Source organism: Sceloporus occidentalis, unplaced genomic scaffold (assembly GCF_023333645.1).
Source record: "Sceloporus occidentalis isolate IW3139 unplaced genomic scaffold, rSceOcc1.0.p SCAF_1, whole genome shotgun sequence".
Taxonomy (NCBI): Eukaryota; Metazoa; Chordata; class Lepidosauria; order Squamata; family Phrynosomatidae; genus Sceloporus; species Sceloporus occidentalis.
Genome location: NW_028316981.1, coordinates 217,268,299 through 217,283,262, shown reverse-complemented (window position 1 = coordinate 217,283,262; position 14,964 = coordinate 217,268,299). Strand labels below are relative to the sequence as shown.

The 14,964-nt window shown below is 44.4% G+C and overlaps 1 protein-coding gene across 2 annotated transcripts in view; it reads left to right on the top strand.

Annotated features, from left to right (window-relative positions):
- Positions 1–1,121: 1,121 nt before the first annotated feature.
- ING4 (inhibitor of growth family member 4) overlaps positions 1,122–14,964 on the top strand; it is a 19,293-nt gene continuing 5,450 nt past the window's right edge. Inside the window, exons 1-7 of one of the 2 annotated variants that reach the window (XM_089488918.1) lie at positions 1,122–1,193; positions 6,680–6,751; positions 6,916–7,082; positions 7,331–7,445; positions 10,379–10,487; positions 10,820–10,967; positions 12,304–12,365. In XM_089488918.1, coding sequence (XP_089345044.1) covers positions 1,157–1,193; positions 6,680–6,751; positions 6,916–7,082; positions 7,331–7,445; positions 10,379–10,487; positions 10,820–10,967; positions 12,304–12,365 — 710 coding nt within the window. In that variant the 5' untranslated portion in view covers positions 1,122–1,156. The remainder of the gene's footprint in view (positions 1,194–6,679; positions 6,752–6,915; positions 7,083–7,330; positions 7,446–10,378; positions 10,488–10,819; positions 10,968–12,303; positions 12,366–14,964) is intronic. The other variant, XM_089488919.1, reaches the window with a different exon arrangement.

Below are 14,964 nucleotides of genomic sequence, written 5' to 3'. Positions count from 1 at the left end.
AAGTGGTGTAAACTGGGTTATGTCTGCAGTGTGGATGGAGCAAAAGTGGTGTCACACTGGATTATGTCTGCAGTGCGGACAGAGACAAAGTGGTGTCAAACTGGATTATGTCTGCAGTGCGGATAGAGCCAAAGTGGTGTCACACTGGATTATGTCTGCAGTGCGGATAGAGCCAAAGTGGTGTCACACTGGATTATGTCTGCAGTGCGGATAGAGCCAAAGTGGTGTCACACTGGATTATGTCTGCAGTGCGGACAGAGCCAAAGTGGTGTCAAACTGGGTTATGTCTGCAGTGCGGATAGAGCCAAAGTGGTGTCAAACTGGGTTATGTCTGCAGTGCGGATAGAGCCAAAGTGGTGTCAAACTGGGTTATGTTTGCAGTGCGGATAGAGCCAAAGTGGTGTCACACTGGATTATGTCTGCAGTGTGGATGGAGCCAAAGTGGTGTCACACTGGATTATGTCTGCAGTGTGGATGGAGCCAAAGTGGTCTCACACTGGATTATGTCTGCAGTGCGGACAGAGCCAAAGTGGTGTCAAACTGGGTTATGTCTGCAGTGCGGATAGAGCCAAAGTGGTGTCAAACTGGGTTATGTTTGCAGTGGGGATGGAGCCTAAAGTAGTGTCAACCCTGATCATTTCTGCAGTGTGGATGGAGCCTAGTGTCAAACAGGATGGTTTCTAGAGTGTGGCTGGAGCCTGATGTAGGTCCAAATCAGAAACCATTCAGTGTGAAACAATTTTATTGCCTTGGCTCAGTGCTAGGGAATCCTGGGAATTGTAGTTTATTGTGGCCCCAGAGCTCTTTCTGTCAGAGGCCTAAATGCCTCACAAACACTACAGTTCCCAGCATTCCCTAGCACTGAGCCAGGGCAGTTAAAGCGGCCTCAGACTGGGTTATTGCTGCAGTGTGCGTTTTGGACCGTAGTGTGAAACCGGATTCGTGGGGGCCGTTGGGCCACTGAGGGGGAGGCGAGGAAGGCCTTTCCCTCAGAATAAGGCTCGGGACAAGGAGGGAGACACAAGGCGCCATAGACAAAGCGGGCGGAAGTGGCGCTGGGGCCTAGGCCGCGGGGGCGGAAGTGGGCCTCAGGGAGGGCGGAAGTGACGTCGTCGGAGGGGAGGAGCGCTGTTCGGGCGCTTGGCCGGGACCCAAGATGGCGGCGGGGATGTACCTGGAGCACTACCTGGACAGTAAGAGCCCCGAAGGGGAGGGAGGGAGGCAGGCAGGCCGCGGGCTGGCTCTCGGGTCACGCATCTCGACAACAGCCCTTGCTGGGGACAGGCTTTGGAAGACCTTGCCATGCATGAGACAGTGGCACTTCCACTGGTGACACTGGCAGCGTTGAAACCAGAGACAGCAGCACTTGCCCATAGGGAAGCATTGGGCGGTACTTGCCCACAGCAAGCATTCCCCAAGGATTCCCCAGTGGGTCCCTATGGGCAAGCATTCCCCAATGATTCCCTATGGGCAAGCATGGTTTCTCTATGGGCAAGCATTCCCCAATGATTCCCTATGGGCAAGCATTCCCCAATGATTCCCTATGGGCAAGTACTCCCCTATGACTCCCTATGGGCAAGCATGGTTTCTCTATGGGCAAGCATTCCCCAATGATTCCCTATGGGCAAGCATTCCCCAATGATTCCCTATGGGCAAGTATGGTTTCTCTACGGGCAAGCATTCCCCAATGATTCCCTATGGGCAAGTATTCTCTAATGATTCCCTAAGGACAAGCATTCCCCAATGATTCCCTATGGGCAAGTACTCCCCTATGACTCCCTATGGGCAAGCATGGTTTCTCTATGGGCAAGCATTCCCCAATGATTCCCTATGGGCAAGCATTCCCCAATGATTCCCTATGGGCAAGTATGGTTTCTCTATGGGCAAGCATTCCCCAATGATTCCCTATGGGCAAGTATTCTCTAATGATTCCCTAAGGACAAGCATTCCCCAATGATTCCCTATGGGCAAGTACTCCCCTATGATTCCCTATGGGCAAGTATGGTTTCTCTATGGGCAAGCATTCCCCAATGATTCCCTATGGGCAAGCATTCCCCAATGATTCCCTATGGGCAAGTATGGTTTCTCTATGGTCAAGGATTCCCCACTGGTTCCCTATGGGCAAGTATGGTTTCTCTATGGGCAAGCATTCCCCAATGATTCCCTATGGGCAAGTATTCTCTAATGATTCCCTATGGGCAAGCATTCCCCAATGATTCCCTATGGGCAAGTATGGTTTCTCTATGGGCAAGTATTCCCCACTGGTTCCCTATGGGCAAGTATGGTTTCTCTATGGGCAAGCATTCCCCAATGATTCCCTATGGGCAAGTATTCTCTAATGATTCCCTATGGGCAAGTATTCCCCAATGATTCCCTATGGGCAAGTATGGTTTCTCTATGGGCAAGCATTCCCCAATGATTCCCTATGGGCAAGTATTCTCTAATGATTCCCTATGGGCAAACATTCCCCAATGATTCCCTATGGGCAAGTATGGTTTCTCTATGGGCAAGTATTCCCCAATGATTCCCTATGGGCAAGTATTCTCTAATGATTCCCTATGGGCAAACATTCCCCAATGATTCCCTATGGGCAAGTATGGTTTCTCTATGGGCAAGCATTCCCCAATGATTCCCTATGGGCAAGTATTCTCTAATGATTCCCTATGGGCAAACATTCCCCAATGATTCCCTATGGGCAAGTATGGTTTCTCTATGGGCAAGTATTCCCCACTGGTTCCCTATGGGCAAGTATGGTTTCTCTATGGGCAAGCATTCCCCAATGATTCCCTATGGGCAAGTATTCCCCACTGGTTCCCTATGGGCAAGTATGGTTTCTCTATGGGCAAGGATTCCCCAATGATTCCCTATGGGCAAGTATTCTCTAATGATTCCCTATGGGCAAGTATTCCCCAATGATTCCCTATGGGCAAGTATGGTTTCTCTATGGGCAAGGATTCCCCAATGATTCCCTATGGGCAAGTATTCTCTAATGATTCCCTATGGGCAAGCATTCCCCAATGATACCCTATGGGCAAGTATTCCCCAATGATTCCCTATGGACAAGTATGGTTTCTCTATGGGCAAGTATTCCCCACTGGTTCCCTATGGGCAAGTATGGTTTCTCTATGGGCAAGCATTCCCCAATGATTCCCTATGGGCAAGTATTCTCTAATGATTCCCTATGGGCAAGCATTCCCCAATGATACCCTATGGGCAAGTATTCCCCAATGATTCCCTATGGACAAGTATGGTTTCTCTATGGGCAAGTATTCCCCACTGGTTCCCTATGGGCAAGTATGGTTTCTCTATGGGCAAGGATTCCCCAATGATTCCCTATGGGCAAGTATTCTCTAATGATTCCCTATGGGCAAGTATTCCCCAATGATTCCCTATGGGCAAGTATGGTTTCTCTATGGGCAAGGATTCCCCAATGATTCCCTATGGGCAAGTATTCTCTAATGATTCCCTATGGGCAAGCATTCCCCAATGATACCCTATGGGCAAGTATTCCCCAATGATTCCCTATGGACAAGTATGGTTTCTCTATGGGCAAGTATTCCCCACTGGTTCCCTATGGGCAAGTATGGTTTCTCTATGGGCAAGTATTCCCCAATGATTCCCTATGGGCAAGTATGGTTTCTCTATGGGCAAGGATTCCCCAATGATTCCCTATGGGCAAGTATTCTCTAATGATTCCCTATGGGCAAGCATTCCCCAATGATACCCTATGGGCAAGTATTCCCCAATGATTCCCTATGGACAAGTATGGTTTCTCTATGGGCAAGTATTCCCCACTGGTTCCCTATGGGCAAGTATGGTTTCTCTATGGGCAAGCATTCCCCAATGATTCCCTATGGGCAAGTATTCTCTAATGATTCCCTATGGGCAAGCATTCCCCAATGATTCCCTATGGGCAAGTATGGTTTCTCTATGGGCAAGCATTCCCCAATGATTCCCTATGGGCAAGTATTCCCCAATGATTCCCTATGGGCAAGCATTCCCCAATGATTCCCTATGGGCAAGTATGGTTTCTCTATGGGCAAGCATTCCCCAATGATTCCCTATGGGCAAGTATTCTCTAATGATTCCCTAAGGACAAGCATTCCCCAATGATTCCCTATGGGCAAGTACTCCCCTATGATTCCCTATGGGCAAGTATGGTTTCTCTATGGGCAAGCATTCCCCAATGATTCCCTATGGGCAAGCATTCCCCAATGATTCCCTATGGGCAAGTATGGTTTCTCTATGGTCAAGGATTCCCCACTGGTTCCCTATGGGCAAGTATGGTTTCTCTATGGGCAAGCATTCCCCAATGATTCCCTATGGGCAAGTATTCTCTAATGATTCCCTATGGGCAAGCATTCCCCAATGATTCCCTATGGGCAAGTATGGTTTCTCTATGGGCAAGTATTCCCCACTGGTTCCCTATGGGCAAGTATGGTTTCTCTATGGGCAAGCATTCCCCAATGATTCCCTATGGGCAAGTATTCCCCACTGGTTCCCTATGGGCAAGTATGGTTTCTCTATGGGCAAGGATTCCCCAATGATTCCCTATGGGCAAGTATTCTCTAATGATTCCCTATGGGCAAGTATTCCCCAATGATTCCCTATGGGCAAGTATGGTTTCTCTATGGGCAAGGATTCCCCAATGATTCCCTATGGGCAAGTATTCTCTAATGATTCCCTATGGGCAAGCATTCCCCAATGATACCCTATGGGCAAGTATTCCCCAATGATTCCCTATGGGCAAGTATGGTTTCTCTATGGGCAAGTATTCCCCACTGGTTCCCTATGGGCAAGTATGGTTTCTCTATGGGCAAGCATTCCCCAATGATTCCCTATGGGCAAGTATTCTCTAATGATTCCCTATGGGCAAGCATTCCCCAATGATACCCTATGGGCAAGTATTCCCCAATGATTCCCTATGGACAAGTATGGTTTCTCTATGGGCAAGTATTCCCCACTGGTTCCCTATGGGCAAGTATGGTTTCTCTATGGGCAAGCATTCCCCAATGATTCCCTATGGGCAAGTATTCTCTAATGATTCCCTATGGGCAAGTATTCCCCAATGATTCCCTATGGACAAGTATGGTTTCTCTATGGGCAAGGATTCCCCACTGGTTCCCTATGGGCAAGTATGGTTTCTCTATGGGCAAGCATTCCCCAATGATTCCCTATGAGCAAGTATTCCCCACTGGTTCCCTATGGGCAAGTATGGTTTCTCTATGAGCAAGTATTCCCCAATGATTCCCTGTAGGCAAGCATTCTCCCATGATTTCCTCTGGTTCCCTTATGGGCAAGTGCTGTCATTTGCTAGTGTGTCCCATTTCACATTCATTCTTTCCCTCTTGTTTGTTTTTTCCCCACATTGAAGACCATTATTGTGAGGTGAGAAAGAGGACTGTGGTTTTAGGGGCTTCCTTGGTACTATCTCTGATTTTTTTTAAGGTAAATAATATATTTTTATATAGTTGGGGTTGCATGAGTCACAAATGACTTGGAGGCACACAACAACAACAACAGCAACAACCTTTTACAGAGCTGCAAAATGTTTGAAAGGCCTGCCTCTTCCTCTATAAATGTGCTTCTTTCCTATTAAAATGTTTCTAAACACAACAGTACTACTGATACTCAAGCATGTATAAACCAAATGTTAGTTGTTATTGTTATTATTATTATGTTTGTGATATTTGTCATATGTTTCCTCGGTATTTATTGTTTTCCTTTCAAGTCGTTTCTGACATATGGCGACCCTAAAGCAAACCTATCATGGGGTTTTCTGGGCATGATTTGTTCAGTGGAGGTTTGCCATTGCCATCTCCTGAGGCTGAGAGAGTGTGACTTGCCCAAGGTCACCCAGTGGGTTTCATGGCTGAGTGGGGATTCGAACCCTGGTCTCCAGAGTCGTAGTCCAACACTCAAACCACTACATCACCCTGGCTTTTTGTAACTATACCCCCAAATAATATAAAACATACATAAATTATGTAGCCAGAGACCCAAGATTATTCTTGCAGAGTATGTACATTTAATGCGTGGAATAGACATTTGTTTCTTTTATCGCATAGTTATTTGAATTTAAATAGTCTAAAACTAGCTCTGGTCCAAAACACACTGCAGAAATCATCCAGTTTGAGACTGCTTTAACTGCCTTGGCTCAGTGCTAAGGAATCCTGGGAACTGTAGTTTATTGTGGCACCAAAGCTATCTGACAGAGAAGGCTAAATATCTGATATAACTACAGTTCCTAGAATTCTCTAGCAATGAGGCAGGGTAGTTAAAGTAGTCTTAAAGGTCTGTTACAGACTGCCAAAATAAAGCTGCTTCGGGTCTCTTTGGAGGTATGCTATTTAAATGGTGCATGGGTCCTAAGAGTCCGGAGGTCGCACCAAAGCCACACTCCATTCCTAAGGACTAGAGTGCAGCTTTGGTGCAGCTTCCAGACTCTTAGGATGCATGCATCATTTAAACAGCATACTTCCAAAGAGACCCAAAGCAGCTTTATTTTGGCCTGTCTGTAACAGGCCAAAGTAGACTATTTCTGCAGCGTATTTTGGACCGCTGTGACTGTTCAGGCTATGTTAATGTTGAGCATCCTATAAAAAGGTGCAAATGGTGGTTTGGGAAGTCCCACTTGGCTGTCTGCCTTCACTGTTTCATGGTCACTTCCTTTTTCTAGGTATTGAGAATTTGCCATTTGAACTACAAAGAAACTTTCAGCTTATGCGAGATCTCGACCAACGAACAGAAGGTGAGTTAGAGGCTGTACTGGGACCAACACAACTGCTGATTTGGAATGACTGTTAGTGTCATCTTTATTACCTTTGAAGAACAACATACACATCTCATCATAAGAGTTTGCGGTTATGCCAAAGTTGTCTCCATTACTATTCTTTGCCCTGTCTTTTCTTTCAGATCTTAAATCAGAGATTGATAAATTGGCTACTGAGTACATTAGCAATGCGCGGACCTTGTCTTCGGAGGAGAAACTGGGGCTTCTGAAGCAAATACAAGAAGCGTATGGGAAATGCAAGGAATTTGGGGATGACAAAGTGCAGCTTGCTATGCAAACATATGAGATGGTATGAGGCACAGCAGGAAGGGGGTCTATGAATTTGGTGAGGTGGGATTTAATTAGTGGTCTTTTTTTTCTTGCAAGAATCTTCAAATTATGTGAAAAGCCTTTGCTTTTGGCTTAGTTTAATTCTTTTTGTCCTGGTAAGCTACCAGGGTCTGTGGATTAGTAATGGCTTCAATGTCTCTCCCACCCCTTGTCCTCTTGCTTGCTTGGGGTATCTTAGCTCTGTTCTGTCTTTTGATATATTTCCAGGTAGATAAGCATATCCGGCGGTTAGACACAGATCTTGCCCGATTTGAAGCTGATCTGAAAGAGAAACAAATTGAGTCAAGTGATTATGACAGCTCATCCAGCAAAGGCAAAAAAAGTGAGTTTGGGATTCCTGGGTTTTGTAGAGTTTGATTGGACTCTAGGGGAGGGGGTGAGAGAACTAGGGGATGTGTGAGAGGACCAGCATTTGACAGTAGGATTTCAGGCTTTAGGATACACAGAAAAGAGGTCTTTAGCAAGATTGGCTACATTATATTGTCCTGATGAGAGCTTGGGGGTATCCATCAAAAGAAAATGTGGTATGTGGTTGATAGCTATTTGGCTTGGGTTGGAAAATCTGTGTCAAATCTTTACTCCAGTATGATATTAGGTAACAATGGACCGGTCACAAGCTTTTATCCCAATCTTATTTATAATGTTAGTGAGTACATAAAAGGTGTGGATGGGATTTACTAATGGCCTTTGGGGGAAAATAGGATATAAACTGATATTGCTGTCTGCTTTGGGGGAAAGAGAGATCTATGTTCCTTGAAGTACAGTTGCCCCTCCTTTTTTTGTGGGGGATCTGTTTCAGACCCTCTTGCAAAAACAGAGTTTTGCTTATATTCAAACCCCATTGGCTTGAATGTAGGCGCAGGCGCTGCCCCATTCTTTCCCCCTCCTTTCATCCCTCACACATAAGCGAGGGACACGAGTCTGAAGACTGTGATAACAGAGGGAGGACTGTACTTTGTTTCAGATATATGATGACACCTTTGTTAATGTTCTTTCAGAAGACAATCAGAAAGAGCATACAGAAGATGTTAATTTGACTTCTAGAGGAAAACTGACAAGCTCAGGAGAATGTAATTCATTTCTCAGAGTTTGTAACCAGTTTGGTTACAGTGGTTTCATGCATGGAACTAGTTGGGAAGCCTGCACGCTTAGTATTTTGCTTCTTCAAACAAAAATATCTTACTTTTTACTTTACACAAACACACTTAAAGGTAAAGGCTTCCCCTTTCACAAGGTTGTTAAGTCATGTCTGACTGTAGGTGGTGGTGCTTATCTCCGTTTCTAAGCCATAGAGCCAGGTTTGTCAAAGACGACTTTAATCATATTGCCAGCATATTGTTGCCTTCCCACCAAAGTGGTACCTATTTATCTACTTGTACGTTTACATGCTTTTGAACAGGCTTGGTTGGCAGAAGCTGGAACTAGTGACGGGAGGTCATACTTTCATGCGTTGCTTAGGTCTGCCAACCTGCCTATCTTGCAGTTGTCAGCGTCTTGACCGCTGAGCCACCACATCCCTTACAGACACTTACTTCCATATACAAACATACTTACATCCATAATATTTAGACTTCATTGGCTTAAGATTTACAAAATATAGTTCATACATTAGTGCTTATCCTATAACAATGACCCACCTGGTGTTCTTGTCCTCTCATCTCTTGCTGGAATGAAGCCGTGAGGAGGCTTCCCAAAAAGGAATTCAGCCTATGGGCTAATAAGTTGTTCCCAGCTACTATTAAATGAATTCCCAGCTATTATTACTTGAATTTGTTGTTGTTGTTTTGTACCTTCAAATCGTTTTCAACTTATGGCGATCCCAAGGCCCCTATCATTGGGTTTTCTTGCCAAGTTTCTTCAGAAGGAGGTTTCCATTGCCATCCTCTGAGGCTGAGAGAATGTGCATTACTTGGATAATGTATTGTAATCTTCATTGAAAGATATGTGAGATTTAGTGTAAGTTAGTGTAAAGTGATGCACATTGGAGTCAACAACCCTAACTTTCCATACACTAATTTAGTCAGAAAGAAACTGATCTTGTAGCCATAATGAGTAGTACAGTAAAAATGTTTATGTAGTGTGCAAAGGCAATTTAAAAAACAATTTCTGGATTTGGGTTTCTTAGGACTGAAAAAAGTGGCTGATGTTATAATTCTCATATACAAATCTGTGATGAAGTCATGTTTAAAATACTATGTCTCATCTCAAAAGGATAGCCTATATACATTGAGTCCCCCTTATCTGGAATTCCAGAATTCAGAATATTCCAAAGTCCAAAATTGTCCACAGTGGTGGCTGAGATAGTGACACCTTTGCTTTCTGATGGTTCAGAGTACACTTGTTTCATGTGCAAAATTATTTTAAAATACTATTTATAAAATTACCTTCTGGTTATGTGTATAAGGTGTACACAAAACATAAATTAATTTCATGTTTAGACTTGGCTCCCATCTCCAAGATATCTCATTATGTATATACATATATCCCAAAATCCAAAACAGTTCATCTTACAAGCATTTCAGATAAGGGAAATTCAGCCTGTAGCTGGAAAGTGTTCAGAAATAGGCAATGGCAATAGTGCAAGGGGGTGGGGTAATTTGGTTTAGAAACAGTATGCAATTTAATACTAGCTGCAGGGGAACAACTATAGCAAGGACTTTGGTGGATTTCCAGGAAGTATCTATCACCTATTGTGGAAGGCAGAATGGTAAACTAGGTGGAGCCTCCTATCCAGATGCAAAATAGGTTGTTGAAGTAAGGTGCACCTGGCTTAATTTATCCAGCTTGTAGGTACATGGAACACAAACATCACAGTGGTCGCAATATTATTCATACCCCTGTGTCTAGTTGTTGGACAGAGGTGAGAGGAACAAGTTATCTGAAGCATTTGATTTTTTCCCTTACAGAGAGTTAAAATGATTGTGTGTTATAAAGACCTGTTACAGACAGGCCAAAATAAAGCTGCTTCGAGTCACTTTGGAGGTATGGTATTTCAATGATGCATGAGTCCTAAGAGTCCAAAAGCCACACCAAAGCTGCACTCCAGTCCTTAGGACTGGAGCGTGGCTTCTGTGTGGCTTTTGGACTCTTAGGACGCATGCATCATTGAAATACCATACCTCCAAAGTGACTCGAAGCAGCTTTATTTTGGCCTGTCTGTAACAGGCCAAAGTTATCCTAATGAAGCAAATAAATTCCATATATCTTTTAGAGAGAGATTTTATTTACGCCTCCCACTCTCTATTGTGTACACAGAAGGACGAGCCCAGAAAGAGAAGAAAGCTGCCCGTGCTCGCTCCAAGGGGAAGAATTCTGATGAAGAGGCACCAAAGACAGCACAAAAGAAGCTGAAATTAGTCCGCACGTGAGTGATTGGGAAGGCATGGCACCCTTAAGCCTGACTAGTTCATGTCCATAGCTACAGCCTGAGATCACCCAGGATCACATCTCTTTCATTTTACTTCATTCTAGTGCTGTGTAGCACATGGTTGTTGTTATTTTCTGTGTCTGGAAAAGTCGAGATCTAACAGGTTAGGTTGTGAGAAATATCAGCCTGGAAAGTCTTGGGAGGTCAAGGTAGCAGATTCTGGGATAAGGTGGGGTGGAAGGAAAGGTTTTCAACAGCAGGGATTTTGCTGTGCAAGTGGGGAGAACCTGTTATCACTGACTTTCTTAACTGTGTTTTCGCCCTTGAAGCAGCACAGAGTATGGAATGCCTTCTGTTACCTTTGGCAATGTGCACCCTTCTGATGTACTGGACATGCCTGTGGATCCCAATGAACCTACGTACTGCCTCTGCCACCAAGTCTCATATGGGGAAATGATTGGTTGTGACAACCCAGATGTAAGAGACTTTTCCCTGGGATTAAAGGGTGGGAGTTGGGAGTTGTGAAATAATGCACAGAATAAAATAATAGAAGAATAAAAGGAAACAAAGTCCCATACAGGGGCATCATTAGGGAGGCATGGGGAGTGCAGTCTGCACCAGGTGACACCCTTATGGGGAATGACACCACCACTGCTTCCCAAACATCTGCCTTGTGGCAAAAATAGGCTGTGGCTCTCATCTACAAGCCCTTAAAACATTGAAGAGATGGTATGAGTCACATCTTAACAGATTTTCCCTTTAACTGCATGAAACAGTGTACCTGTAAATACATTGGCTGGGCATATGATAATTATAATTTAAAGGTAAAATTTTTAATTTTGCCAGTTTATGTCACAACTCTTGCCTTTACATTCAGTGATGTATTGGAATTACAATTTATGAGTAACACTAGTACAAAAAGTAGTACTAAGGATTCTGTATGGTGTAGTATGGGAGGAGGTCAGTGGGGGTAACACCATGAGATACTACACTGAGTGACACCAACACCACTTATCCATCTGGTCTTTGGTCCAGCTCTGGTCCAACACTGGTCCAATTGTTTACTGAAATACAGAAGGTGCTTGATTGACTGCTGAGGAATTCAGGCAAATACAAGCAGATTGACCATTCCATTAAAAATATGTATTGAATGAATAATGAGGGGTATGTGTGTGTGTTTGGGGGGAAAACCATGGAATCCAGCTTCAGATTAGGAGATTGAGGAGCATGTTGGAAGAGAGGGTTTGGAAGAACCAGAGTGTGGGACCAGTGAGGATCAAAGCCCTGTAGTGAGGTAAAAATTACCAGTTGTAAAAGAGTGTAATAATAGCAAGTTGCCAGGGAAATACTGTTTTGTGTTTTCCTGTTTATGACCTATAAAGCCTGTCTGACAGACTGTATCTCAACTTACAAAACTGTCTGGGCCCAGGAATTCTCAGGAAAGGCCCTTTCTTGGTCCCATCACTTTAAAAGGCACAACTGGTGAAGATGTGAGACTGGGCCTTCTTGGTGGCTGCCCCAGGCTCTGGTTCTCCTTTCCTAGGGAGGCTAGACTGGCCCGTTTCTTGCAGTTATTTCAACAACAGGCAAAGACTTTCATTGCAACAGGCTGTTGAGGGTGCAGTACTGTGTCCATTGTTTAAACTTTTTATCATTTCAACTCTTTTTTTTATTTAATTGTTTTCAGTGCTAGTAGTTTAGTTCTATTTGAAACTGCCTGGACTCCCAGTTTTGGTGGGAAAGCAGGGTGTAAAGTTAGCAATGGTGGTGGTAGTAGAAGTAGTAGTAATAATGTCTTTATGTTCTTCTTCAGTGCTCAATTGAATGGTTCCATTTTGCTTGTGTGGGCTTGACGACAAAGCCACGAGGGAAATGGTGAGTGACTATATATTTGGAAGATTTCAATACCCAGCTCACTGTTCTCTGGGGAATTTGAGATAACAGAAATTTTGGATTTTGACATAGGAAAAGACATTAACCAGCCGTTGGGAAGAGCTAGCATAATGCTTACGGGGAAGGTCTAATAATACAACATTCTCTGGTGAGTGCACTGCCACTGGGAAGCCCTGCAGATTTCCTGTTAGTGAGGGCTGGGCTGCCCAGTATTTGAGCTGGAGGCCAGGCTTTGCTCTTACTGGAATATTTCTTATTGCAGATCTAGGCTAGAAGTTCCACTCTTCTGTTTTAGTCAGATCTCACCTGAAATACTCCCTTCAGTTTGGAGCACCCACGTTTGTCCCTATAAGACTCACCCAATCTTCTCCTTGCAACTTTTCCATTTCCCCCCACAGTATCTGCCCCACCTCCTCCAAAGTATTTGTCCATCACCAAAGTATCCCTCTCCCCATTTCTCCTCAGAATAAATCTGCAATATGACACACTAGGTACTGGAGCCTAATTTCAACCATTGTGTAGTCCATTGTGCGATCAGCTGAGTTTTTCCCATATATTTTTACACAAAGAGTAGGAGAAACTATTTCATAAAAAATAAATACTGTAATAAGTTGGATGCTTATTTAAGACTGTATCTCACATCGGTTGAACCTGATTTTAAAAAACTGTGTGCCTTAAAACAAACTCAAGGATTGCATTAAACATTAGTTGTGTATGAAATATTTGTTGTGTATTTTTTATGTACACAATATTTGTTGGGTGCTTTTTAAAGTTTGTTCACTTTATTCAGTTTTTTAAAAAATCCTATTATTGGGCTTTTTATTTACAGTTACAACATATACCTGAAATAACAGTAACTATGGCCCTGGACAGATGGGCGGCAAAACGCTGCCCCTCTTTCCTGCGCAGCATTGCTGCAGCAACCAAACAAGGCAGCAACACTGCCCAGCAAAAAAGGAGCCACCTAGAGTGGCTCATTATTTGCACGGCCATAAGGGCTGCAACAGAGCCGTATGACAGCTCTTCCACCCACAGATTGTGTGGGCGCTCGGGCTCCCATACATCATGGATGCATGCCCCATGTGGATGAGGCCACACAATGATGGTGGTGCCCACACGTCTTAGGGCTCGGGAGCGGTTGGTGCATGCTCCCGAGCCCTACTGTCACCGCCAGGCCGCTGCTTCCTGGAGGTGTGTACCGGCCCTATATTACATTTTGCTCACATGAAAGGGGTACAGCATGAAAAAACGGTTAGGGACCACTGAATGAGATGAGACCCTGTGAAACGGGTTGGAATCCCACTTGGCCAAGGAAACCCACTGGGTGACCTTGGACAAGTCACACACTCTCAGCCTCAGAGGAGGGCAAGGGCAAACCCCCTCTGAACCCTCTGTCAGTCAGGCAAAAAAAGATCAAAGCACCACACACAAAGCAGAACAATTTCTGCCAAGAAACCCCCATGATAGGTTCACCTTAGGATCACCATAAGCCAGAAATCACTTGAAGGCAACAGCAGAGGTATTGTTGATGACATAATTGAGTCCTAGAATGGCTATTTCTCTTCCTGTTATTGACTAGTGTATATATTTTTCTTTTTGCCAGACTAGGAAACAGTGGTTAATGGCTTCTAGTTAAGACAGAATGTGGAAGACAACTTTAAGCCAGGATTTTGTATTCAGGGCTTTTTTAGAACCTGTTAGTCAGTGTTTTTCAGTTCAGAAACAAAGTATATTGTCAGGGATTTACGGTAGATATTAGTATGTATGGAATCCCAAAGTGAATTTCTTTAGTTTGTGCTTCCCTAATTGGTACCATTTTAAGACTGCTGAGACTATTAGACTATGAAGAAAAAGAGATTGAGAATATCATAGATACACAGTAAGTAGACAAAGTGATTTTGTTGCACATTTGAGACTATCCAAGTGAAAGCATATCATAGATACACAGTAAGTACACAAAGTGGTCTTGTTGCACCTTTGAGACTATCCAAGTGAAATTAGCTTTCGTAGACTCTTCCTCAGAGACACTGAGGAAGTAGACCACATCTATGAATGCTAACGCTAAACTTTTCTCACTCAGTCAGCAACAAGATCCCTTTGCAAACTTACTGTCCAGATGTCACTGAACTGCAGCTGTCAACAATCCTAGCCAGCAGAGCCAATGGGATCGGTAGATGGGAAGGTGTAATCCAACAACATCTCAAGGGCTACATATTTCCCAGCTCTGCTTTAAATCATCTGTGTAGCTAGGATATTCTCAATCTCTTTACAGCTCAGGATGTAGACCAGTAGTTTGGGCTGGCCTGGGGGGCAGAGTCGGGGTGTAGCATCTATACAATGCACATCCTGGCTCTGCCCCCAGGGCACTGTGATACCATATGGTGTCACGGGGCTCCTCCAGTGCTGCATCCACATGATGCAGCACTGAAGGAGCACCTTCAAGCTGTGGCAGCATGGCTATCGCACCCTGGAAAGACCAGATCGGGGCTGAACCATGCGGTGCTGCGGTCCCGATCTGGCTGTCATAGGGGCAGCTGGAGGCCACCCCTTCGGGACTGTGTGTACAGTCCCCAAGTCTACA